Genomic DNA, 25,194 nt, shown 5'->3' with positions numbered 1-25,194 from the left:
TTCTGTATATATTATCATACAGTGGATTGCTGGTCCCCTGTACCCAGCCTCTGCTTCCTGGGAAGAGATGGCTTAACTGTCTCTAACAGTGGGGATCCCTGTATCAGGTTTACCCCTATTTATCCTAATATTATCCTTAGGTGGGCTGCAAAACAATGGTGTGACTTCATGCAGCCTTAGTCCGAGTAATGGGTGATGCCCACCTTACCAGCTTCCGTAATTGGCCGAGTAGCTGTTCACTCCAGGAGTAGTGTTCCCCTATCTCACCTGCCACAACTTTGAATATTCCCAGCGGGGGATCGACTATCCAGGGTCCCTCTTTGGTGCACTCTCTGCCCAACAATCACTTGCAGGGCTCCACCACCCCTACACCATGACCTCACGCCACCTCTATAGATTCCTCTGTCTTCTTGGTCACGTCCCCTCTCTCCTATAGCTATGGTGCCTCTTGGTTTTCTTCTCGTCCAAAGTACCAGCCCTGGAGCCTGCTTCACTTACCCCTTTGTGGGTCTTCTATGTTCAGGGTCCTGATCATGGAACCTACCCCCATCCAGAGCAAACTCCTGCCCTCAGGATCAACTCACCCCATGACACCCTACGGGCTTTGCTCCATTTACTCTATATACCTAAGCCCATCCTCCCTGTCAACCACTTCACCTGGGTAAATGAAAAGAAAGAACACAAAAGAAAACCACAAGACACCTCATCTATCACTTCACTAGGAATTTGGATAGTCCTCCTCCCTGGTTCCTTACAACAGGGTACCGGGAGCCTAGTTCCCCTATAGTCTAGCTAGGGGATACCCTCCCCTGCTTAAATCTCATCCTCAAATCCTCCTACTTGGGTTGTTGCTTTTGTCGGGACATTTCCATCAGTGCCGCCTCCTCTTCCTCCCAACCGTTCCCGATACTCCCACCTGCTGTACTGTGGGTCTCCGCAAACCCTTCTCCACTGCTCCTGTTGCTGCTGCCGTTGCAGATTGCAGGGGCTGCTTCTGGTTTGCTTCCAGTACTAGTGACCTGTTCTCTGCCGCCACTGCTGTGTCTAGGATCAGGAACCTCTTCTGATTTCTCATCCGATACTCCTCCCCTCCTGAGGGGTTCCCAGAGTGAGTCCTGAGGCCACACACTCCTCCGGTCCATTCTCCCCTCTCTCTTACTTCCACCATCCACCATTTTTATTCTCACTGTCTGGTGATTGCTGGTGACATCACCGGCCGGCCTCAGCTGAATTAAGACGTGACTAATGAGCTGCGCAGGCTTCTCTTCTTGTTTCTACTGCACCGCAGCTCCTGCTGTAGGTAAGTGGTTTTTTCTTATTTTAATTTTTCCGTTTGTCACCTCTCCCTCTTGTTTACTCTGTTCCCCATAACTTTCTTTTCTTATTTGGGGTCCTTCCTTCTGTTCTCTCCTGGGACAAATAGGTTTCTGGTTTCTCACAGATCCCCAGTCCTGCAACTCCACCACTCACGGTTAGTTGTCTTTGGACTCTGTAGGTTTTCTGGGATTGACTAACTGGTAGCCCTCTGAGCCCTGCCACAGCATCGTTTTTCTTCTGGATTAAAATAAGTAGAGAGACTCCTCTGAGCCTCAAAAGGAGAGAGTTCCCTACTCTCCTCTTTTGCATCTGCTGGGACATAGCCCAAGCATTTTTCCTGTTCACTCCTTCCAGTTCTCTCCCTGTCTTTCTCTCTCTCTTGCAGTTGTTTCTGGGTGCATTTTTAAACTATTCTCCGTTACGCACCCAGCTAACTGGAACTGACAGGAGCTGATAAGTCTCAACGTCTGTGAACTCCCCAGGTCCTGTTCTTTTCCTTCGTGTCTAGAAAATGTAAGTGTTTGTGCTCAGAGCAACTTCTTTGGCAGTCCTTATAGTGTTTGGGGCCCTTTTCCCAGGTAGCCGGAACATCTTTAGGGTGGGCAATGTGATTCTTGCTGCCACAGGTGGGTTTTCTGAACCCTTTAAAAGTCTTTCTGGCTCATTAAAGTAAAACTCCTCCAATGTTGGTATATAGTTTGGCTCACCACAAATTAAAGCATTGCACCCATGGATTCATTGCATGCAAACACAAAAGCACTCAAAGATGTGTAATGAGACCTTTGTCCACCAGATGGCACTGTGACTTTTTTGTAGTTCACCCCTTCAAATTTCTTCCACTTTTGAATTGCTTCTGCTTTTTTTTTTCCTTGTGCCATTTGCAAGCTCTGTGCTCCCACAGCAACATGGCATGGCATGGGGTGATGGGTCCCAGACCAGGGGGGCTAGCACTGGACTGTCCCACTCTTCTGCAGCACTGGCCAGGGACTGGGCTTAATTCATTTGAAAACCAAGTATGTGCAAACACTGGTGTGTGATGCTCCAAAACAAACAAGTTTAAATTTTATAAACCTATTTGATTTAAAGAGGATTAAACTCTGTGGTGTGTACAGGTGCCCATAGAGTCGTGATGACCCGAGAAGTCAGGAATCGGCAAGGTCAGGAAGCAGGGGTCTCAATAAATTCATAGGCCAGAAGAGGAGTAGCAGACAAGGTCAAGAACCAGAAGCAGTGCTTCTGACTGCAGCCATAAATCTGGCGGGGTCAGGAGCCATCAACTCAGAAAGTGAGGATCTGGGAGTCAGGAACAGAGAGTCAGTGGGCAGGAAACAGAAACCAGGAAAAAGCATTCAGGCAAGGCCCAGGAGCCAGAAAACCATGAAAGCAGGCAGCCATGCCCATGCAGGCAACTGAGACCAGATAGAAATAATTAGGCCACTGGCAGCCAAGGCCACTCAGGGAACCAGAGCTAACAGCACTTGCAGGATTCTGAGGACATGGCCAGGGAGACTTGCATGGCTCTGAAGAAGCTATTCAACCTTCCCATTTCAAAAGCTTATTTCAGAAAATATACCTTTCACTATCAGATAAAGACATAAAGGTATATAATTGTTCCATTTTTCTATTTTAGAAGAAGAGGTTCTGTATGAAAACAAACAGTTACAGGCAGTATTATAACTTAATGTACTTATATTAACACAGTCACAAATAACCCCTCCTTTTTTTAAATAAATGTTTACCTTGCTGTGGTAAAATTGTGTGTGCTTTTCCCACTAGGTAAGCCCTCAGGAATAAAAATCAAATAATACAGGAAGCAAAAGAGTTTGTATATGCCTATATAAAGTAAAAATAATAAATATATACTAAACTTTTAAAATAAAGTCACATGGAAGCAAATAAAAATGCAGTCAGGTGAGTGTGTGCAAAGTTCAGAGGAGATAAATGAAAAAGCTGTAACTGGACTTTAGTCTCTCCTCATTTCATTTTTAACAAGAAACACTTCATACTGCATCTAGTCAAATGTACACTGAAGCAAAAAGGTGAGTTTCTTTGCTTAAGACTTTATTTCAGGCTGCAGTTTCATACTTTAAACAATGTCCTGCTGTGCCTTCTACCATTGTGACACTCAGACTCATGAGTGACTGGTGCCTCCTGAATCTGGAGGGGTACCCACAGAAGCTGCCAATGGTGGTGGCCCTGTCAAGAGGGCACCAGCCCTACCAACAGTATCAGTGTCGGCCATTGGGGCACGTGCAGCCCCGTACACCCCCTACCAATTGCCTATGCTCAGTCTCTTGGCCTTAACTTCATGTATATTCATTACCAGAGAGAATTCTCCTTTGCCAAATTAAAAAACCTCATAGCAGGAAATATTATCTTTGATTGAAAACAATCTACTGCACATAAGCATCATCTATAAATTGATTTCATCACATGCTGTTTGTGTATTTCCATATGCCTACCTTTTGCTATTACTTCTAAGTGTTTATAGGAATTTTTATGCATTAATGTTTACTGTCTTAAAATAAAGTTTGATGATATACTTTTTAAAACAAAACATATCCAGCTAATGTAGAATAAAAAATTAGGGGGCAGTATTTTCAAAGCCCTTAAGGGAGGTAAGAACCAGAGTCTGATTTTTTTTCAGAATTTTGAAACATACCCATATACCAATATTTTTTCCATGGTGCATTTTGCTTTTTATTTTGGTTGCCTTATCTTTGTTTATATACTGTATTTACTTTAATCCAAAACAGGTCTTTTTGCCCTTAACAGCATGTTGGAGAAAGCTTCCTCTTGGATTCGAGTACTGGCCCAGAGAAGGTGGCAGCTCAGCTCTGGCTTCAGGCCCAGGGCTAAAGCTGGAGCTGAGGCGCCACCTTTCCTAGACCAGGGTTAGTGTGGGGGCGGGGGGGTGTGCGGTGGGGGAGGAGGCAGGAGACCTTCCTGTGAGGTTTAGGAAGAGTGCAGGAGAAACCATGCTGCCTCACACCCCCACCATCCCCACTCCTTACCTTCTGCTCCAGCTCCAGCCATGACCTGGCTGGGTGCAGAGCTGCCACCATCTGCTTCTGCCTGGCCAGGCTGGGGTCATCACCACTTACTTTCCCAGAGCTGGAGTGGAGCAGAGCAGAGCCTGGAGGGGCAGGGAGTGAGGGGCGGGGGGCAGGCCCAGGCAAAAGGTATGGGGTGGGGGGAAGGAGTGAAGTTAGACAGGTATCAGGATCAAGCACAGGTCAAGCATGAAGGGGTTAAGAGGCAGGCGGCAAGGAGCAGCCCCTCACCCCCGACCTCCGTTTTCCCTGCTACATCAGTAGAGGGATGAATTTAAGACAACCCTCCAATAATTAGATTCTATATATAGAAAATTGTAACAAATTTATAATTTTCCATGCATAGAATCTAATTATTGGTGATATTGTCTTAAATTCCAAGCCATTTGGATTCAGGTAAATACAGCATTCTCAAATGTTTCATTTTTTGCCAAGTTTAATCTTAACTCTAAATTTCATTGAGTTTCTACCTTTTCTTAGGGTTGGGATGATGATATTGCTATGATGATCTATGGAGGTATGTGAGAGGCAAGAATTGTTGTGGGTGGTATCTTTTATTGGACTACCTGGATGATCTTCAGAGGCCTGAGGAAGGGTACTGTAAATCTGGTATATTCTAGGTGAGTCCTCTGACTCAAGACTATGAAGGGTGTGCTCTCTCACACTTTCTCACAAGAAATAAAAAGCTAAAAGAAAACAAAATCCAAGATTTGTTTTTCTTCATTGGAACTAAAACAAGTATCAAATTCTAAACATTTTTCATTAAATGGATTTGCTGTGTTTCCATGCAGTCCTTATCTGAAGCTTTACTTTAACAACTTCTGCCCATTAAATAAATATACAAACAGGATGTATGGATAAATAAAAACATAATAAGGGGTAAAATTTGTACTAATATATGGGGTATATGAATGTATTATTGGGTTACATGTGTCCAGTCCTTGGCATTGTCTGAAAGAATGTGGTCCTCAGAGGGACAGGGGACCAAAAATGTTACAGGAGTGGTTAAAGATGTCTTCCTCTCTGCCTGTTACTGCTCTTTGCCACTAAGCCTTTCTTGAGGTTACTTCTGTGCTCCTTGACCTTCTAAACTGAAACAAGTGTAGGTGCATATACCTTTAACATGCAGGCCCACTTCCATTAGAGAACCTGAGGAATCATCTCTTCTGAGAGAACAAAGACGATATAAATTCCCCAAGACAAGTCCAGCCTTTCTTTCCTAAGAACAAGGTTTATTTAGGGATTAAAAATAGTAGGAAAATATACAGAGATGAACTTCAGCGACTGTCTCGAGAAGCCTAAGGTCTAATATTATCTCAGGAAGGTCTAATTCTACTTTCATTCACAGGAAGTATTTTTATTCTCTGATTCCTACTGGTCCCAGTTTGCAGCCTGCCCATCTGTCCTAGCCCACTTCCTCCTGGGTGAGTGAAAATGCTCTGCTTTCTATTAGAAAGCCAAGATCATATTGACTTCCTTTTTTATTTTAGCTAAGCATAACTTAGTATAGCTTAGCTTAGCATACCTTATTGTCAAGGCAGGTAAAGCATTCTTGGAGATTCCAATCAATTTGTTAAGAAAAGGCTTCTGTACACATGCAGGGAGGCTGCTCTGATGCACTGTTATTCCAGTGCATCAGAGCAGTCTCAATTAACCAAGGTTCAATTAATCGAGTCTGCTGGAGCACAGAAATTACTGTGCTCCAGGGACTCCAGCATCATGTGAATCAGCATCCTCGTGCTGAAAAAAAATGGCAGCACAGCACTTTTTTTCTGGTATCTCTGAGTGTTCTGAAGTATTGAGTTTTCTATCTTTTCCCATCCAATGGTTAAATTCTGCAGTTTTCCTCCAATGTACAATATACTGTATATTAACTGTTCTCACTCAGCAGAAACAACACATTTTGATAAAAAGGTTATTAAATCAACCCAGAACGTGCCAGTCCTATCCACAACTTGAGTCACCACCCATCCAACATGGCAGAAGCAGCCCTGGGCAAATGCTGGCATCGGTTGTGGATGCACCCGGGAGGTTCTGGATGGAGATCAGGTCATCCACCCAGGGCCACAGCCAATGCTGACATTTCAGCACTGGGTGGAAGCAATCCCACCCACCCACCCACCCAGTTTGGCAGAAACAGTCCCACACAACCACTCAGCACCACATGGGGGCTGGAGCCAGAACTATTGGCTGCCCACAGGCCAGATCCTATGAGTTGCCAGTTGCCCATCCACAGGTCAAATACAATTAGCTGGTGAGCTGGATCTGGCCCCTGGGCTGTATTTTGCCCAACCCTGCCTTAAAAAGTGCCTAGTTCTAAATCCAGCTCCCCTGAAGAACTACTTCTCCCTCTTATGTGAGAGAATGTCTTTTATGCCTGTTGGAGTGACTTTTTTTTTTCTGTGTCATCATGCTTGTTCCTTTCATGGTAAAACCCTGTTTTTTAGGTTAACTGGAAATAGGAGATAAAATCTTCAAGCTTCATAGATCTGGCATTCTCTCTCAAATATTTACTGAAATGTGGGTTATCATGGCATTCTTTCCCTTCCTGTGTTTTCTGACAGCACCATCCTAAACAGACGGGCAAAATGCTGACCCCAGTAAAATCACTAGGAGTTTTTTCATGGAATGTAGTGGGGCAAGAAATCCTAGTTTGTCATAGTGCCTATATTTGTTTTGAAGAATATAATATTAAGCCAACCAGGACCGAATACTTTGAAGTTTGGAAAGGTACAAGTGCCTGGCATTGAGATCACTGATGAAAAGTAGAACAGGCATTTTCACTCATTCCTAAAATATTATACCTGTCTGGAAAAATCCATGCAGGTGTGCCCATGATTAGGAAATTCTGCCCTGGAGAATCTATTATTGCACCATACCAGTGACTGGTTAAGTACAGCAATAAAAATACCCAGTTTAACTGACAGTTCATTGGGTTACCTAAATGCCAGGCCCTTATTTCTGGGCTGTGTTATTACATTTCAGCATAAGCTCTTACAAGACATGTACCAAAATGCTTGAGAGGTTAATTCTGGGACCTATCTGACTCTAACTTGATAAAGGAAACCATGGTACAGAGAGTTGCAATCATAGGAGCTGGCGTCAGCGGACTGGCCTCCATTAAGTGCTGTCTGGATGAGGGGCTACAACCCACCTGCTTTGAGAGAAGCGATGACATCGGGGGACTCTGGAAGTTCTCAGTGAGTGAGACTTGCTTATCTAGTGACTTTTAAGATTGCTTTTATTTTAGATCTGGCTCCATATTGCCCTGAATGTTGGCATAATTTATATCTGAAGTGTAGAAGAAATTGTAGCCATAGTCCTAGGGACAGAAGGTGCACTGGATTCAGTGGGCTTCTTTGACTCGATGGGGATGAGAAGATGGAGATCTTTAGAATTTCCAAATCTATTCACCCCATATGAAACCAGTGCATGCACAAGAGCTCTGGACTCCAGGTGTCTCCACTCCTCCATTAACAGAGTGAAGGTGACTGAAGATTTGTCTACATAAGGAAATTGGCTGGAATAGGTACTGTAGAATAAGCTGCTCTGTGATAACTATTCCAAAATAGCTTGTATAGTACACTTTTACTATGGAATAAAAGCAGCCCCAAAGGGAGTTATTCCAGAATAGCTATAGTGACTTAGATTCACACCCTACCTTAATCTGAAGTAACAAGATCTCAGACAGGAAGGAAGTGGAAATGTGTCTATTCTGCATATGAGTTTTGCAGCTAGGCCATTTTAACTCTGCTTTGATAACTCAGGTCAAGCAAATTCTTCAACTTTAGCCACTTTTTGAAAATATCCTTGTGTATTTTATGCAGGAAACAACGAAATCTGCGAGGATCAGTGTCTATAGATCTGTGATAACAAACACCTCCAAGGAAATGTGCTGTTTTAGTGATTTCCCCTTCCCAGAAAATTTCCCCAACTATCTACACCACTCCAGGCTCTTGGACTACTTTCGAATGTATGCTGAGCACTTTGACCTTCTCAAGTATATACACTTCAAGGTAAGAAGAAAGTTGAAGTTTTGTGTGTATCTGCTTTAGGGCAGTCAGTAAAAAGAAACAATGAAAAAAGTAACTGATAGCTGCAGTTAACAGGCCAAAACCTCAGATGTGACTGAGGGCATGAAGAGATGAACAGTTAAGTGTGGAGCAAAGCGGGTCAGGGCTTTATGGCACATCAGCTGCTCTCTGATGGCTGCCTGCGTGTACACACTTCACACTATTTTACGTGGAAGCTATACTGTAGTAATGTGCCTTTCTTTCACTACTGGCTACCATAACTTAGCTTTCATTTTTCACAAAAGAAGAGCAAATACTCGGGAAATTACCACAGGGTAGCAGAAGTGAGATAAAGTCCTGGCTCTTTTTACCCTGAAATAAACTGTATAACCACAGGCATGCCACAGATTAAGCCCCCCAATCTGCCATGTGCCACAAACAGGGGCTGCCCATGTGATTTGTTGGTCATGCATGGCCTGTGCTACATTTGATGCAGAACCCAAAAGAATGGGAACAAAGATTAATGCTATCTTTGTACTCCCATAGGTATGCTAGAAATAGTCAAGCCACCCCCCGAAGCAAATTAAAGAGGCTTGGGGGTGCTCTAACTTATGCTGGTTGACAATACGCTACGCTCTCAGCACATAACCTAGCTTACTTTATTGAGGGAGCTTCTCAGCCTCCTGGCATTACTTCCTGATTGCAAAGCAGCCAAAGCTGGAGATGCTTATCTGGTATAGCATATTTACAGGTTAAATAATTGTTTGCCCCTCTGAGTATACCACAGATCACAAGCACTACAAATCAAAAGGTTCACAGGAACAAGTTTTTTTTTAAATAATAAAATAGTCCATAATGGTGTTTCTTTCTTGTGGTTTAAAATAAGACCACAGTTCACAGCATAAGGAAATGCCCAGATTTCTCTGCCAGTGGCCAGTGGGAAATTGTCACTGAAGTAAATGGGAAACAGAAGTCCTCCATCTTTGATGCTGTTATGGTTTGCACTGGTCATTATACAGAGCCACATTTGCCACTGGATTCTTTTCCTGGTAAGTCCTGCATTTCCAGCTCAGCATATTATGTATAACCATATAAAATATAGGGAGAAATTCAGCCCTGGTCAGAGTGCTCTGAAATTCATCCTTGCACATCATTAGTCAATAAAATAATTTCATCTGTGGGATTGGAATACTGCAACATATGGACTTCCCTACTATGCACTGGTGAGTTCTTCATACTGCTCACTGAAGACGGTCATTATAAGTAAAGGGATACTTTATTCCCAAGGTCCTTCAGCTTTTCCTTTCCTAATGCATATTTCCTACTTACTAATTATACTTCCAACAGACACTATGGTGAGCCATAATTGTGATGGTGATGTATGCAATGTGGGGGGAGGGAAAACACAAACTGATACAAAATGCCTGAGAAGTCACCAGTATGACATAGTGTGGTAGAGCCAAGATGAAGCTTTTCAGGTCTACTGAAGAAAAGGATAAGGCTTTGTAACTCACGAAAAAAATAACTCATTCCCTATGTGTCCCTTTCCATCTTGAATGCCTGGTGTCACTTTGGGATGCCACCCTCTACCCTCATAGCTCTCCCCTTGGATGCCTTTATGGTCTCCAGTCCAAATCTTATGGCGAAAGTAAATTTTGCTTCCCATGGGTATAGTTTTCTTCTGGTGAACAGGGAAAGTAAAGAATGATGTTACATGCTGAGTATTGTTGGCAATGATCTAGTGAAGATGGGGGGCACTGTCTTAATGCCTAAAATGCTGTTATGGTTGTAAAAAGCAACTGACTACATTTTTATAAAACGTTGAAAATTTAAAGATCCAGATTTTCAGCTGTTGTTGTAAAGTAGCATATCTATTAAATTCAGTGGAGTGATGCTGATTTACACCAAAAAAATACTGTGGAAAATGAAGATGGAAAGCACTAATATATGAGCTAGGGTGATTCACTGTTGTTAATTGCCTTTTAAGTTATATATAATTCCAGTATCCCCACCAACCCCCAGGTCAGACCTGAAGCTTCTCAGCAAGAAGCAAGCCTAAGTAAAAATTAAATATGTTAGAAAAGCTGCAAATTAAGTATGTAATATTAAGTTTAATGAGATTTTAAAATCATCAACCACTATAGGGCCAGTAGGACAGGGTATCTGACCCTTTCAGTGCATGTGGGGTGTGATGCATCACGTAGTCAGGTGAATGGAAAGACTTCCATTGACTTCAAGTGTACTTGCACTGACAGCTCACAGCCTGACTGCGCTGTCTGAAGAATGACTATTCACAAAACAGAAAAACTAGAGGGACTCAAAGGAAATGAAGGACCAGTAACAACGCTGTCAATAGAATTGTTTCAGTTGAACAAATATATGCCTCTAGTGACAGGAGGTGTCCCCTGTTGTTTTTTTTTTCTTCAAGGAATAAGAGATCGCTTTAAAGGCCAGTACCTTCACAGCTGGGAGTACAAAGACTCGGATGATTTCAAAGGGAAAAGAATCCTTGTGGTCGGTACTGGGGATTCTGGAGGGGATATTGCTGTGGAGCTCAGTCGTGTGGCTGCTCAGGTATAATTATGTGGTGTTACAAGAGTTTAGGCATATGCATTCTTGAAGCAGGCATGGTGTCATCATAGTGTTCACATACTAGTTATATCTGGTATTTTGTGGCCCACAAATAACCCCATTACTCAGGTATTTACTTTGCAGGAAACATGCCTGAGGAGGGATGCTGGAGGATATAATGGGGTTAAACAAACCAGTAAATTAAGATATGTCAAGGTTGGGTATTACCCAGAATCTGTAAAGTATGCAGTGCCTCAAGTCAAGTCACAGTTATGCAAATCAGTTTAGCAGATTAAATAGTCGGTTTGCATATACTGGAAGTTAAAAAGACCTCCTCGACCAAACTGTTCATCTGGACACTGCTTTCTTTTCCCAACCACATTCTTTGATATTCAGATTAATTCTCTACTATCGCCACACAAAAGATCTCTTCATGTCAAAGCAGCAAGTTGACAGCAGTAGAAACAAGAAAGAAACCAGATCCCGGAGCAAGAGACTTCCCAATCCTTAATTATTTTGCAGGTGTTTCTCAGTACCAGAAGTGGCACATGGGTGATTAGTCGTGTTTCAAACCAGGGCTTCCCTCTTGACATGGTATTCACCACACGCTTTGTCAACTGTGTTGAATGGTTGCTCCCATCAGCCCTCGGGAGCAGGATCAAGAGAAAGAAACTCAGCACATGGTTTAACCATGAAAACTATAGCTTGCTTCAGAAAAAAAGGTGCTTTCTTAATGGTTATTATTTGTTTATTTGTTTGAGGGAGTTGGGAGACATTTTTGTTTGTTTCTTTTTTTTTAATAGATTGATTGGTTTTGGGGTGGGGGTTTTGAGGTGGTGAGGGTATATATCTCCTATTTCATTTTGGAAATTATTATTGAGTATCAAAAGCCTACATCACCTTTCTTACAGAAATTGTGCTTTGGTATTTAACACACTTTCCAGCAGCAGCAAATTTTCCTATTTCATCCCATGATAAATGTTCATGCAAATTGATTATTACTTGTAAAACTGATGACAGCTCCTTTGGAAGAACAGCATAATAGAAATCCCATCAGGATCTATATTTTGAAGATCAAGAACAGTAAGCTGTGACAGGCAGGAGACTGGGATAGCTTGAAAACCTGATTAAAGCAGGTCATGTTCTGGGTTGGCCAAGTCACCCCCTAGTGGCCACCTGACTTGCTCACACCTCTGGCCTCTCAAGGTCTCTCCTTGTTCCCTTTCCTGCCATATCTTGATGTTATAATTGGACTGGCAGGCTGCCCCTAGAGGTCAGGGGGTTTGCTTCAGGTCCTAGAGCCTTGTCTGGGCTGAGGCCCCCTAGCATTGGCCCAGTACTCTGGCTGGGTCCCTCCATCTGAGGTTGACTGTTCCAGGACCCTAGACTCCCAGGCCCCAAGTCCAGCCTTGTCTTTTGTGGGCTCTGGGCCCCTCAGTCCTGGTCTTACCCTTTGTGGGCTCTGGACTTGTGCCATCAGTCTTTCTACCACAAACTATAGTCCTGGGCTGACTGCAGCTGAGAGCAGTGCTCCACCCAGCCACTACTTGCAGCTTCCATGCTTCCTGGCGTTCACAACTGGGCCATGGCCATCTTGGTCTTAGCCCACTTATGCTGCTTGCCCTCCCTTCGAAGTATTTAGGACCCAGGGTGCTCCTGGCACCCTTCTTGGTGGTCTTCTCCCCCCCTACAGCTTCAATCCAGTTTTCCAGATCAAACTTCAACACAACAAAAAAATGAGCCTCCATTCCAAAACAAAAGGTCCCGTCCCCCCACCTCAACTCCAGGTCAACATCACACTGTGGTAGTGAGCTGCAACGTAAGGCCAAAATATTTAGCTCTGCTGCCTTGGCACAGGGAGTTCCTTGCAGCTCCCCACAATGTGGAGTCCTTCCTTCTTGGCTGGTTAGGCGCCCCCCTCTTCCCAGGCCTCAGCCACAGTCCTCGTTTTATAAGGCATCTTATACCCCTAGTACTTTTGCCCCAGGCCTGTCAGTCACTGACTACACTGTGCTGGCTGCACCTGGGGCGGGCAGCCATTTCACCAAAGGGCCCTCTGCCACTATTAGTTCCATTCAGGGGCTGGAACCAGCCAGCTGCTCCCTGGCTCGCTGTCTCCTTCAGTGATGGGATAGGGGCCCCATTACACTGATAAAGACACTTTTAGCATCTAGGCCACTGTGTCAGATTCAGCCTACATGAAGGACAGTAACTTCAGTTCATTACATCTTCAGTGCTGTTTGGTGGTCTACAGGAAATTAATTTCTGGCTTTGATCATTCTTCAAGTGAAAAGCTATCCACATGACAAGCACCATTGTAAGGCTACTTGCTGTTAAGTCTATGTAATATGCAGAAGATGGAGTCTGGCCACTTTACCATTCCCCCAGGAGGGTACAGGTGCATATAAAGCCCCAGGGCTGTTTTTTTTCATTGACCACCTGACCCATACCCACCTGTGTGAGAATCACTTGCTCTACTTGTCTCATCCCTACTGGAGCATGCTCCTACAGAGATCATAGCAAGCTGCTATAAATGAAAGCAGGTCTTAGGCTAAGAATCAGGAACCTGTGTCAACTCCTTTACAATTTCTCACCCAATTGAACGTAAAACATTTCTTGGTACAAGATAGAATGCAGCCTATAAAAGCTAGTCCCAGCAAACGCTGAATAAAGAATCTAGATTCTTTTGTCTTATTGTTATCCACAGAATGCATATTTCCCCATTTACATACTTCACAGCTAAAAACACTAATAGTCCCATGTCTGCTTCCCCACCATTAATGCTTCATTGTAAAGTAACCACATTTTCAGCACTGCTTTACTTTTTTGTACCAGGAGGTAGCTAACATTATGTTCAATCTATTTCCCTTCTTTCTGCATGCAAGTCAAGAGCTACATTTGATTGTGAATGATGAGCTGCCAAGCTGCATTCTCTGTGGTGCTGTCGTGGTAAAACCAAATGTGAAGGAATTTACTGAAGCCTCAGCTATCTTTGAAGATGGGACTGTCACGGACAACATAGATGTGGTGGTCTTTGCCACAGGATTCACTGTCTCTTTTCCTTTCCTTGAAGAGTCAGTTCATAATGTCTGCAAAAGCAAGACCTCCCTTTACAAATATGTCTTCCCACCCCAACTGGAGAAGCCAACACTGGCTGTCCTTGGCTTTATACAGCTAACAGGCTCCATCATGGTAGGAACGGAACTCCAGGCTCGCTGGGTCACAAGAGTTTTTAAAGGTAGGGAGACCAACGTATGAACAAAAATATCCAATGTGTTGACCTTTAAAAATGTCAGCTCAATTTGTAGCAGTGACCAAAAAAGCCAGTAAAATGTTGGACATAATTGAGAAAGAATTGGAAACAAAACAGAGAACATCATCATGACACTATAGAAAACCATGGTGTGCCCACATCTTGAATACTATGTGCGGTTCTGGCCCATATCTGAAAAAGAATGTAGTAGAATTAGAAAATGTACAGAGAAAGACAGCCAAAATGATTAGGGTCCTGGAGCAGCTGCCATACTAGGAGAGACTGAGGGTATAGAATAATGGTTAGAATGAGATATCTAGTTCAATGTTCTCCCTTTATAGCATCCCTCCTGCCACTATTGGAGACAGAATACTGAGTGAGATGGACCACTGGTCTGACCCAGTATGGTACTACTTATGTTCTTATATGAAATTCTATACTGTCCTGTGGCATTAGTGCCAGAATCCACTCATGGATAGAAGGGCATACTGTAGACCTGGACTGTACAACACTGGCAACTCGTAGGGGATGCATGCAGGTGTCCTTACTTGAGCAAAACTCTCTTTAATATCACTGAATATTTCAGGCCAGTACAGGCAAAGTATGATCAAAATCTGGCCTTCTGGCACAGGGTAGATTTCTTGGCTGTCTTATTTGACTGTGTACATCTGTGCAGAGTGGGGCCAAAAGGACCTGTCCCATACTTTAAAAGAACTCAAGTCCCACAATATGGCACTTGTAGAGTATAATTTCTCGTAAAAAAGATCACATTAGCTCCAGTGGGAAACAAGTGGTTTCATAACTTAAAGCCAGTTGATGAAGATTCTCCTAGCTCTGGATTTTAATGAACCTGTGCTTCTTGACCCCCAGCTGAGGCTGACTCTTTGTAGCAAGCCCAACTTGTGCTGACTATATCTCAGCTCATAAGTCATTGAGGAAGGAGCTTAGTGCGCCACCTGGTTTGAGGACTGAGAGAAAGCTGCCTTCCCTTCCAAGTGATGGTACATTCCCTGGATTCTCTTTTGTTTTCAGGGTCAAATAAGCTCCCTCAAGTCAGCAGAATGATGACTGATGTTTCCAAAGAAAAGGAACTTTTAATGAAACGGTATGAAATGTTACCTATTATTTTTCATGTTATGGCTGTGATGCTCCCTCCATAGTATCAACGCTGAATGGGGAAAGGAAGCCCCTAAGAATAATTCTATCAGGCTTAAGTACCTCTAAGGGACCCTACTGTTCCAGAATCTCAGCATCTTGCAATCTTTTAATGCATCTATCGCCAAGTTGCCCCTGTGGGGTAAGGAAATGCTGTTTTACAGATGGAAGATGGAGACATTAGGCAGCTGTGTGACTTTCCAAGGTGACCTAGGAACTTTGTCTTGAAATCAGATCTCCCAAAACCTCAACTAGGGGTCTAGTAACATGTTCACTTGCAGCAGTCACAAATCATTGGAATGTTGTGAAGTATTAATGTCATTATGTGTCAGGAAACATATGACTTGATACAGTCTTGAGATAATCTTCACCTGAAAGGAAGTAACATGTGTTTGATCACATTTTAACTGCACTTAATAGGTGTTAAGTTGACCATTTGACACTACCTTAAGATCCTTAATGTTGTGGCAGCATTCATCACAATAACTCAGTAGCTAGATTAAACAAAACCCTTTTTGCTCCATTTTTTTCCCTTTTCCCTGTATCAGTTTGAGTTTTAGCTTATTCAGCTACAGAATTAAACAGCAGTTTCAGAGAGGCAGAAAAAAAGCCTGCCGTAATATAGCAATGTACAACCGGAGATCATAGAATGTCACTCACCAGTGTTCCCAGAGTTGTGCTGAATCCAGGGGGCGGGTTTGCAGGGGGGGCTTTTAAAACATTTATTTGGTTTCATTTTTGTGGGTTTTGACCTTCCTCGAGCTTTGCTTAGAAACACAGCTGAAACAAATAGGGTTTCACACAGCTTCAAAACCACAGAGAAATGGCACTGGTTAGGTACAACAGCCCCAGGCTTACTCAAAAGGATCACAAACCTCTGTGCAAAATCCAGACTGAGTCTTTAGCTGTAGCAGAACAAAAGCAGAGCTGTGCACCTGCTGGGATTTCACTATGTTTCTTTCATGCAACAAAAAATGCTGAATAAAGTTACTTTTCCTCCTGGACAGTGGCACCATCTTGTGGCCAGATACAAAATGGCCTTTACTTTTCCTGCATGGGAAAGTTCATAACAGCAGTGTCAGCCCCTGACTGCAAAGCTAAAAGAGTTCTGTTTTCAAGCTTTTCTGGTGAGACCTATACTAGAACAGAGCATCATTTTACATTAGTATCTGTTAAAGCCAAACAGACCAGTATTGCAAGTGAGAAGATACTGGCAGAAGGGGCTATCTGATAACTACCATGTCCATTTATTAACCCTGTCTTAGTTCAAGAGGGTTTCATCAGCTGAAACTAGTTTAGTTCCAGAGGAGTGTCTTTGGATGACCATGGTGGAACTGTAGGAAAAAACACCTCAGCTCTTGTGCACCTTTCCTCTAGACAGAGAAGCTGCAGATGGTGTGAACTATACCTCCTAGGGGAAGTAGCAGAGAAAATATAAGAAAAGAGCTTGAGTGGTTCCAGAGAAAGCCAAAAAGTACAGAACTGTCCATACAGTTGAAATGATCTATAAAGAGGTTTTTAAATTATTTTTCTGTTCAATAAAAACTCTAATCTCTGACCTGCAGAACCCAGGACCTCAACAGTTGTCTTCCTGTAACAGGGGGCCTTCCTGGGGCTGGTCAGTTATTGGCCCGCCAGCCTGTCTCTGGGCTAACCACCCACCATCTTCACCTGTCATGCCTTGGTGATAATAATTAGGATGTTAACCAGGCAGGAGGCTGCCCATTTACTTGCCGGGTGCTAAAGGCATTATATACAGCTCCAACCTTCCCTTACTGTGTCCCATGCCTCTCAGATTGCATCCCAGGCAGCTAATTCATTTGTAGCATTCTCCCTCTCAAGCTGTGGCTCCCTTTCTAGGACCTTTGGCCTCACAGGCCCTGGCCCTGCCTGCATCAGGCCAGTCGGACCCCAGGCCTCTGGCTCTGAGTGTCCATCGGCTGGTGGGCCCCTGGCTCTTTTGACCCCTCCAGCCCAGGTCCTGGCCTCAGCATTGACCAGTTCAAGGGTCCATACAGTCAGGTCTGAGTAGCTTGCTTTCTCTTCCTCACAACTCAGCTATATCAGCTGAGCCTCAGCCCTCTCAGTGTTTACTAAGCTCAGGGCTTCCTGCCCATACCAACTCATGTCAGGCTCCCAGCCCATAACAACTCTGTTCTGAGCTCCCTGCTCATAACAACTCAGCTCTGGGGGGCTGGGGGTTATAAGACGCCCCTTACTCGCCTTTCACTGAGGAGACAACTGGCCTGGCATTTCTTGGGACTACCCTGCCACAGATAGCCCACCAGACCATCCTGCCCCAACAGGGTGTGGTTTTCAGTCATACCCAGGACCTGGAACCTCCTCCTTCCCCATAGCTCCAGCTCATATACGTCCAAGCATATGCCATGATGTTGTGAGCAGCAGCTCCAGACAGCTGTTACTTTTTTCGGCTGCCAGCACAAACTGCTGGTTCAGCCCTGAGGGCCTGGGTCTAAAATGGAGGTTGCTCCTCCCCCTCCTCCAATCCCAAGGCCCTCCTGTGCTCTTGTGACTGCCTCATTACTCTCACACACACCTGCTGGCTGCCCTACTGTCTGCTTCAAACTCTTAAAGTGGCAGGCATCAACAGTGCCCTGCCACACTTCCCTTTACTGGCTGCCACACTTCCCTTTGGTGAGGTCATGGAGGGCAGGGGGGCAAGGCAATGGGGGACACAGAGCTGGGTCTAGATAATTGAAGGAAAGGATAATTATAAATATGGAGGTATATGAATAATGGGGCTAACATGCAAAATAGGTTTGCCAAAGGATAGCATACCAGGTTAATCTGATAGCTATCTATCGTAAGAGCAGTATATCTAATCTACCTGGACTTCAGTAAGGCAACTGCTATGGTGACACGTGGCAAATTATCAGTGAAGCTGGGGAACACAAGGACTAAGGCTAAGGAACTTGCTAAACGAGAGGTCAGCAGGAACTACCAGGCTGGAGGGAGTTTACTAGTGGAGTGCCTTGAGGAACCCTTCTGGGACTGATCTTGTTAAATATTTTCATAAATTATCCTGGCACAAAAAAATGAGAGGTTGCTAATTGCACAAAGATGGGAGGTGTCATCAATTGAGAGGAGGATCAGCATGATGCCCTTGAGAACCAGAGTAAGAAAAATAGGATGTAATGTAATAGTACAAAATGGAACATGGCATGTTTGGGAAAAACTTCAGCTAGGAGCTAATAGCTTATCTGCTGAAAACACCAGAGGATAAAAAGGATTTTTGTATAGTGCTTGATCACTGACTACAGGCCACCAAAGGGATGTGGTCATGGACCCATAATTTTTCAAAATCTCCTCTCCTGTGGGGGACTTCCTGTGCCTCACCATATTCATTCACCTTTTCTCAGTCTGTTGTATGTTTGCTGCACCTTATTAGAGATAATGAAGTAGCCAAAATTATTAGCGATAACATGGCTAAAACTCAGTTAATTAATTTTATTATATTGTAGCTATAATGATCCATATGTAAAGCAAGATTTGTTTGGCAGTACTTTTATTGGATTAACTATAGAGTTGAGAAAGATGGGGGGGGACTCTAAATTTTGTTTTGTATTTTTTTCCCCTAGTGTCTATCTTAAGCTGTATCTGCTTCTTGTTTCTCCAGTTCATTTTGGTGAAGACCATAAATTTGGTTTTAAATGTGGTGTTATAATATTTTAGGAGCTGTTTCTCAGTGTAGGCTACTTTCTAGTTTGCCCTTTTGAGTACTTGCTCCAGCTTGGAGCTTCAAATGAATCAGGATATTTCAATGGTATATTTTATCTTTATGTGGAAAGATGATGTGCTAATAACAATATAGGAATATTCTTTTATTTCTTTGCTCTTGTTTCCTAATCAAGGGGTTTTTCCAGAGATTACAACAACATAAGATCAAGTTTTATTGTTTACATGGATGAAATTGCATCATGTATTGGTGTAAAGCCCAACGTACTGCTGCTGTTCCTGACAGATCCAAAGCTGGCTCTGGAGGTCTTCTTTGGCCCATGCACATCCTACCAATACCGTCTAGTAGGACCAGGAAAATGGGGAGGAGCCAGAAATGCCATCCTGACTCAGTGGCAGCGGGTGCTGACACCTCTGAGGACACGAGTTGTCAATGATTCTCCCAGTCAGTCCTCAGCTTTAGGCTGGTTTACACTTCTTGGTCTGCCTGCATTTCTTGGCACTATTTTCCTTATTTTCAAATATTCCCCTCCGTTGTGGTTCCCTGGAGTAAGTCTTAATGGTGACATTTCCTTTTGGGCAAGAGACTTTATGAAAGGAGGGCTCTGATTTCCTAGTGAGAGTTCTAAGATGGTCAAAACTATTGACCAGCTCCAAGAAGCATTTAGATTCCTCCAGCCAAGCAAATCTTTGATGAAGCCCACTGTTTACCTTGACATAATAAATGAGGAAATGAAAACCTAGTTTCAACCAGCTTGCTTCTTGCTTCAAATCTGTATTAACATTTTAGCCAAAATTCCCTTTACACTCGAGACTACCTATCTACCCACATGCCACCAGTAGTAATTTGTAGGGCTATGTGAAGCTTCAGTCCCTGATTCGATTCAACAGAGATTCGGCCCCTCTCTTCCCCTGAACTCTGCTGCTTACAGTCCACGGGGCCAGCCTGCCCCCTTTTGCCACAAGTCCTAGGCTTATGTCCTTCTAATTCCCCCCCTTTTTGCTCATGTGGCTCCCCAGCTACACACAGGGGTTTCCACTTTGCCTAATTTCATAGTAGTATGGGGTCAGAAGGGACCTGAATAGATCATCTAGTCTGACCCCCTGCCACTGGCAGGAGCATGCGCTGGGATCACGCAACCCCAGACAAATGTTCATCCAACCTCTTTTTGAATTTACCCAAGGTAGGATCGAGGACCACTTCCCTAAGAAGTTGGTTCCAGATCCTAGCCACCCTAACAGTGAAATAGTGCCTCCTAATCTCTAACCTGAACCTATTCCCCAGAAGCTTCTGGCCATTGTTCCTCATCACCCCAGATGCTGTTGGGAGGAATAGGGCCCTTCTTATTTGCTGCTGAGCTCCCCTAATGAGTTTGTAGGCAGTCACCAAATCCCACCTCAGCCTCCGCTTGCTGAGGCTGAAAAGGTTCAGGTCCCTCAGCCTCTCATAGGGCCTGCCTGTTGTCCTTCAACCAAGTGGGTGGCCCTCCTCTGAACCCTCTCAAGGCAGGCCACATCCTTCTTAAAGTGTGGTGCCCAGAACTGGACACAGTACTCCAATTGTGGCCTGACCAATGTTGCATAGAGGGGGGGAGTATCACCTCTCTGGACTGGCTTGAGATGCATCTTTGGATGCACGGCAAGGTGCGGTTGGCTTTGCTGGCTGTGGTCTGGCATTGACGGCTCATGTTCATCTTGGAGTCAATAATGACTCCAGGATCCCTTTCTGCCTCTGTGCTCACAAGGCGGGAGCTCCCCAGCTTGTATGTATGCTGTGGATTCCTTCTCCCCAGGTGCAGCACCCTGCATTTATCTACATTGAACCCCATTCTATTATCATCTGCCCACTTCTGTAGTCTGTCTAAATCTAATTACAGCTTCTGTCTCCCTTCAAGCGTGCCTATGTCTCCCCACATCTTGGTGTCGTCAGCAAACTTGGACAACATGTTTTCTACCCCCTCGTCCAAGTCGCCAATGAAGATGTTGAACAGCGTAGGCCCCAGGACCGAGCCCTGGGGGACCCCACTATTCACATCCCACCAGGTCAAGTATGACCCATCCACCACCACTCTCTGGGTGCGCCCTATCAGCCAATTTTTGACCCATCCAACTGTGCAGGCATCAATGGCACAGTCGCTTAATTTATTAATGAGAATGGGGTGAGAAACAGTGTCAAAGGCCTTCTTAAAGTCCAGAAAGACTATGTCCACGGCGACACCATCATCCAGGGATTTAGTTACCTGGTCATAAAAGGCCATAAAAGGCCATCAGGTTGGTCTGACAGGACCTGCAATTGATAAACCCATGTTGTTATCCCCTGAGCATGACCTCCCTTGCTGGCAAGCCTCTGCTCCTCTGCTGCAGCCCCATACAGAAGGCTTAGCGTGCTGTACTCCAGCACCGTACCTAGCCTCCTGGCAGCCCTGTGCAAACTTTTCGTATCGGGCCCCTCTTCACCAGAGATAATGATAATATTAATCAAAAAATTACCTTACTGTCAGGGCCCCAGTGGCCTCCTGGTTTGCCCATGCCTGTGTCTGGCCCTGCTGTACTCTTCCTTTATAGTGAAAGGGGCTTCTGGCTCCATGTCACACTGTGCATTGCACTGACTTCAGGTTAGCAAAACATGGGACAAGCTTACCCAGGATGTGCCCTCTGCTCTAGGACACAATGACTAGCACAACTAAGGGGGTGTTGAACATGAAGCATGCTATGGAGAGAATTCATGGTTCACATTGGGTTAAATCAGCAGTGATGAAGGGGCCAAAATACAGATTTGGTGTTTCCAACTTAAGGGGTGTGATGCCACATGTGATTCCAACTTAAGAGGATGAGAAACCAGGCACCAGATCCTGCCCTGGGAAGGTAAGTGATCCAGGGATCCCTGTGCCTTTGGCTTGCTGAGTGTTTAGTGGGCTGTGTGTGTTTTGGGCATGTACTCTGAGAAGCTGGAAGTGTTGCTAGCTGAATGATTACTGAGTGGTTGCTGGGTGATTGCTGCCTGTGCCTGACAAAAGCCCTAATGATGGAGCAGATCCAGTCCAGGCCCAGAAGCATTTAAAAGAAGGCTCCCTGAATTACCATGGAACAGGCAAGAGAGCTATAGGAGGAAGTGATGAGACTCCAAAGCATCCTATGCCATGAGAAGTTCATCGATTCAATGCTGGAAGAGATCTCCAGGATTGTGGAAGGACTGCCAAAGGCAGCGCTAGAAAAGGAAGAGGATATGGACTCTGAGGGAAGTGAAAGCTGGAGGGTTGTGACTTCTGGCAGCAGGTAGAAATCTTCATCTCTGCCTGTAGCAGTTAACCTGGAGAACAGATATGGAGCCCTAGGAACAGAGAGTAAGAAGCACGTTCTATTGGTGGAGGACGACAGGCCTGCCCTTCTCAAGGTAGGAAGGATCTAGACAACCACCACCAAAAAGAAATGATGGATGGTAGCGGTTGGAGACTCCCTGGTGGTTGGATGCAGAGGACAGAGGCATCCATCTACTGGCCTGACCTGTTGTCTCAGGAGGTCTGGTGCTTGCCTGGAGCATGAATCCCAGATGTCACAGGATTACCAAGACTCATCTGGCCCTCTAATTACTACCCCATTCTGCTCATTCATGTGGGCACCAATGATACTTCTAGGGGAGACCCTGAGCAGATCAAAAGTGACTACAGGGCTCTGGATGAAAGGGTGAAGGGGACAGGAGCTTAGGTGGTGTTCTCAATTCATCTGGTTAAGGGAAAGGGCTCAGGCAGGAACGGGTGCATCCTGCAGATCAATGCATGGCTGCACAAGCGGTGTCACCAGCAGGGCTTTGGCTTCTTTGACCATGGGAGGTGTTTCAAGAAAAAGGATTGCTAGGAAGAGATGGGATCCATCTGACAAAGAGACGAAAGAGCATTGTGGAAGGGCACTGCGTGTGCCTGCCACTTTAAGGCCCTGGAGCTTGCAGCCACCAGGTGCCTAATGAACGCAGCCATTTTAGGTTCAGGGCTGCCCATATAAACAGCGCAGTTTGGCTGCTAGAGGTGAGGCAACAAAATTGCCTGGTTAGAGGGCTGCTGAGTTTCATCTGGAGGTAAGGGAGGAACTGTAAGGGATGGTAAGGAGGCTCCTGGTCCTGGGTATGACCTAGAATTACACCCTGCTGGGAGCGGGTGGCCTGGTTGGGGCTCCCAGTGGTGCAGGAGCCCCCAGGAAATGCCAGACCAGTGATCACCCCAATGAAAGGTGGGTCGGGGCACCTTAACCCCTAGTCCTCACCTTCGGGTGGGTTGTGTTCCATCGGAGGTAGTTGCAGGGTGCAAGCCCTGAGGAGGAGAGTAGGGAGCCAGGGCCAGGTACAGCCAAGGCTGTCTGAGCCCTGTGGGGGTTCGAGACACCGAGAGGGAGAGTTGGAGGCCAGGTGTGGCCAAGCCCGCCTGAGCCCTGTAGGTGTGAGACCCCAAGTGGGAGAATTGGAGCAGGCATGACTGCGGCCACCTGAGCCCACCTGAGGAGGGAGGCCCTGAGACCCTGAGAAAAGGGAACGTTATGAGCAATGAGAAGCCCCAGTGTGAGGGGGCCGTGATGAGAAGCCCCAGTGAGGAAGAGGCAGAGATCTGGAGACAGCGCTGAAGAGCCCTGGTGGGAGGGTGATGTGGAGTCCAGTGAAGGGAGAATGGGGGTTTGGTTAGAGAGAGCAAAAGCTGAGTCCTGACCCCAGTAAGTCTTCCGCTGTTGGGAGGCAGGGTGTGAGTCGAAAATAACACCAGTAGTAGCACTACAATCTGCTGCCCAGGGGGGAGTGAGAGTCCCTGTGAGACCCTGAGGCACCAGTTGTGGTGTGAGTCACCCTGGTCCCCATGTCCGTGAAGGAGGACGCAGAGAGGGGGACCCTGGGAAAAGAGTAAGGGCCATACATTGAGGCCTGTCAGAGCTTCCCCTGACTGGCCTTGGCGGGAGCCAGGACCAGGAGAGTCAGAAGGGCTAGGGGGTCCACCGAGAGGGACGCCCAAGAGCCAGGGGCCTCGGGTCATGACTGGCCTGGGGGTGGAACAGGGCTAGAGGAGCCAAAGGTCCCACTGAGGGGACCACACCTGAAGGGGAACTGGTTGGAGGGAGATATGTGGCCCCGTATGATGGTGGCAGAGTCTGCCTGAAGGGAAGAACTCAGGTGGAGTCCTACTGGAGGATTCTGGGGCCCATTGTGTGGGACTGGTGTGTATGAGAACATCAGGATGTCATCTGGGCCCAGAGAGGGTGGACCCCTGGAGGGAGTGAGGGGCTTGAGACTCCTGACCTGATTGAAAGAGTACCCTTGACTGGCCCATGCTGGGGCCGGGGCCAGGACCAGGACCAGACCGGTCAAAAGGGCCAGGGGCCCACTGCGAGGGATGACTAAGAGCCAAGGGCCAGGAGTTCCAACTGGCCTGGAGGTGGGCCAGGGCTGGTAGCCAAAGGCCCCAGGAGAGGACCACACCTGAGAGGAAAAAATGGTATTAGGGAGCTACATAGCCTGTATGAAGGCAGAGGAGGCCACCTGATGAGAGGATTCTAGGTTGGGGTTCAACCAGGAGGATTTTGGGGCCTATTGTGGGGCCAGTGATGATGAGAACACCTAGATGCCATCTGCAAGGTCTGGGCTGCGGTGTAGGGGAGGATTGGAGCCGCAGATAGCGCCCCCTGGCATCGGGGCAGAAAATGGGCAGCCTCCTGCTTAACCATCTAATTAATCAATTAAGATCAAAGCATGGCAGGCGAGAAAGCGGGGGGTTAGCCCAAGAACAGGTGGGCAGGCCACATTGAGATGGGCCCCGAGAAGGCCCCCCACCGTTACAAGTATCTTCTCAGACAGGCTCGCTAATTTAGTGAGGAGGGCTTTAAACTAGGTTTGTTGGGGGATGGAGGCCAAAGCCCTGAGGTAAGTGAGGAAGCGGGTGACCTGGAGGAGGTACAAGCAGAAGTAGGTAACAGGGGAGGTGTTCTCATTCTTCCTGAGAATTAGAGCAATTGGCTAGTTACTGCAGGTATCTACACAAATGCATGGAGCCTGGGAAACAAGCAGGAAGAACTGAAAGTCCTCACACAGTCACAGAACTATGACACGACTGGAATAACAGAGATGTGGTGGGATAGCTCACATGACTGCAGCACTGTCATG

At 45.6% G+C, this 25,194-nt stretch overlaps 1 protein-coding gene across 5 annotated transcripts in view; it reads left to right on the top strand.

Annotated features, from left to right (window-relative positions):
- Positions 1-19,801, top strand: part of FMO4 (flavin containing dimethylaniline monoxygenase 4) — a 34,327-nt gene extending 14,526 nt beyond the window's left edge. For 2 of the 5 annotated variants that reach the window (XM_090050134.1, XM_090050136.1), the window contains 9 exons: positions 5,719-5,794; positions 7,433-7,570; positions 8,198-8,386; positions 9,270-9,432; positions 10,812-10,957; positions 11,477-11,676; positions 13,840-14,192; positions 15,240-15,312; positions 19,235-19,801. In XM_090050134.1, coding sequence (XP_089906260.1) covers positions 7,439-7,570; positions 8,198-8,386; positions 9,270-9,432; positions 10,812-10,957; positions 11,477-11,676; positions 13,840-14,192; positions 15,240-15,312; positions 19,235-19,667 — 1,689 coding nt within the window. In that variant the 5' untranslated portion in view covers positions 5,719-5,794; positions 7,433-7,438 and the 3' untranslated portion in view covers positions 19,668-19,801. Of the gene's footprint in view, positions 1-4,530; positions 5,795-7,432; positions 7,571-8,197; positions 8,387-9,269; positions 9,433-10,811; positions 10,958-11,476; positions 11,677-13,839; positions 14,193-15,239; positions 15,313-19,234 lie in introns of those variants that run through there. The other 3 variants (XM_090050137.1, XM_090050139.1, XM_090050135.1) reach the window with 2 other exon arrangements.
- Positions 19,802-25,194: the final 5,393 nt, after the last annotated feature.

Source organism: Crocodylus siamensis, chromosome 5 (assembly GCF_052110815.1).
Source record: "Crocodylus siamensis isolate JL-2025a chromosome 5, ASM5211081v1, whole genome shotgun sequence".
Classification (NCBI taxonomy): domain Eukaryota; kingdom Metazoa; phylum Chordata; order Crocodylia; family Crocodylidae; genus Crocodylus; species Crocodylus siamensis.
The sequence above is the reverse complement of the archived record's forward strand: the minus strand, read 5'-3'. Positions and strand labels throughout refer to the sequence as shown.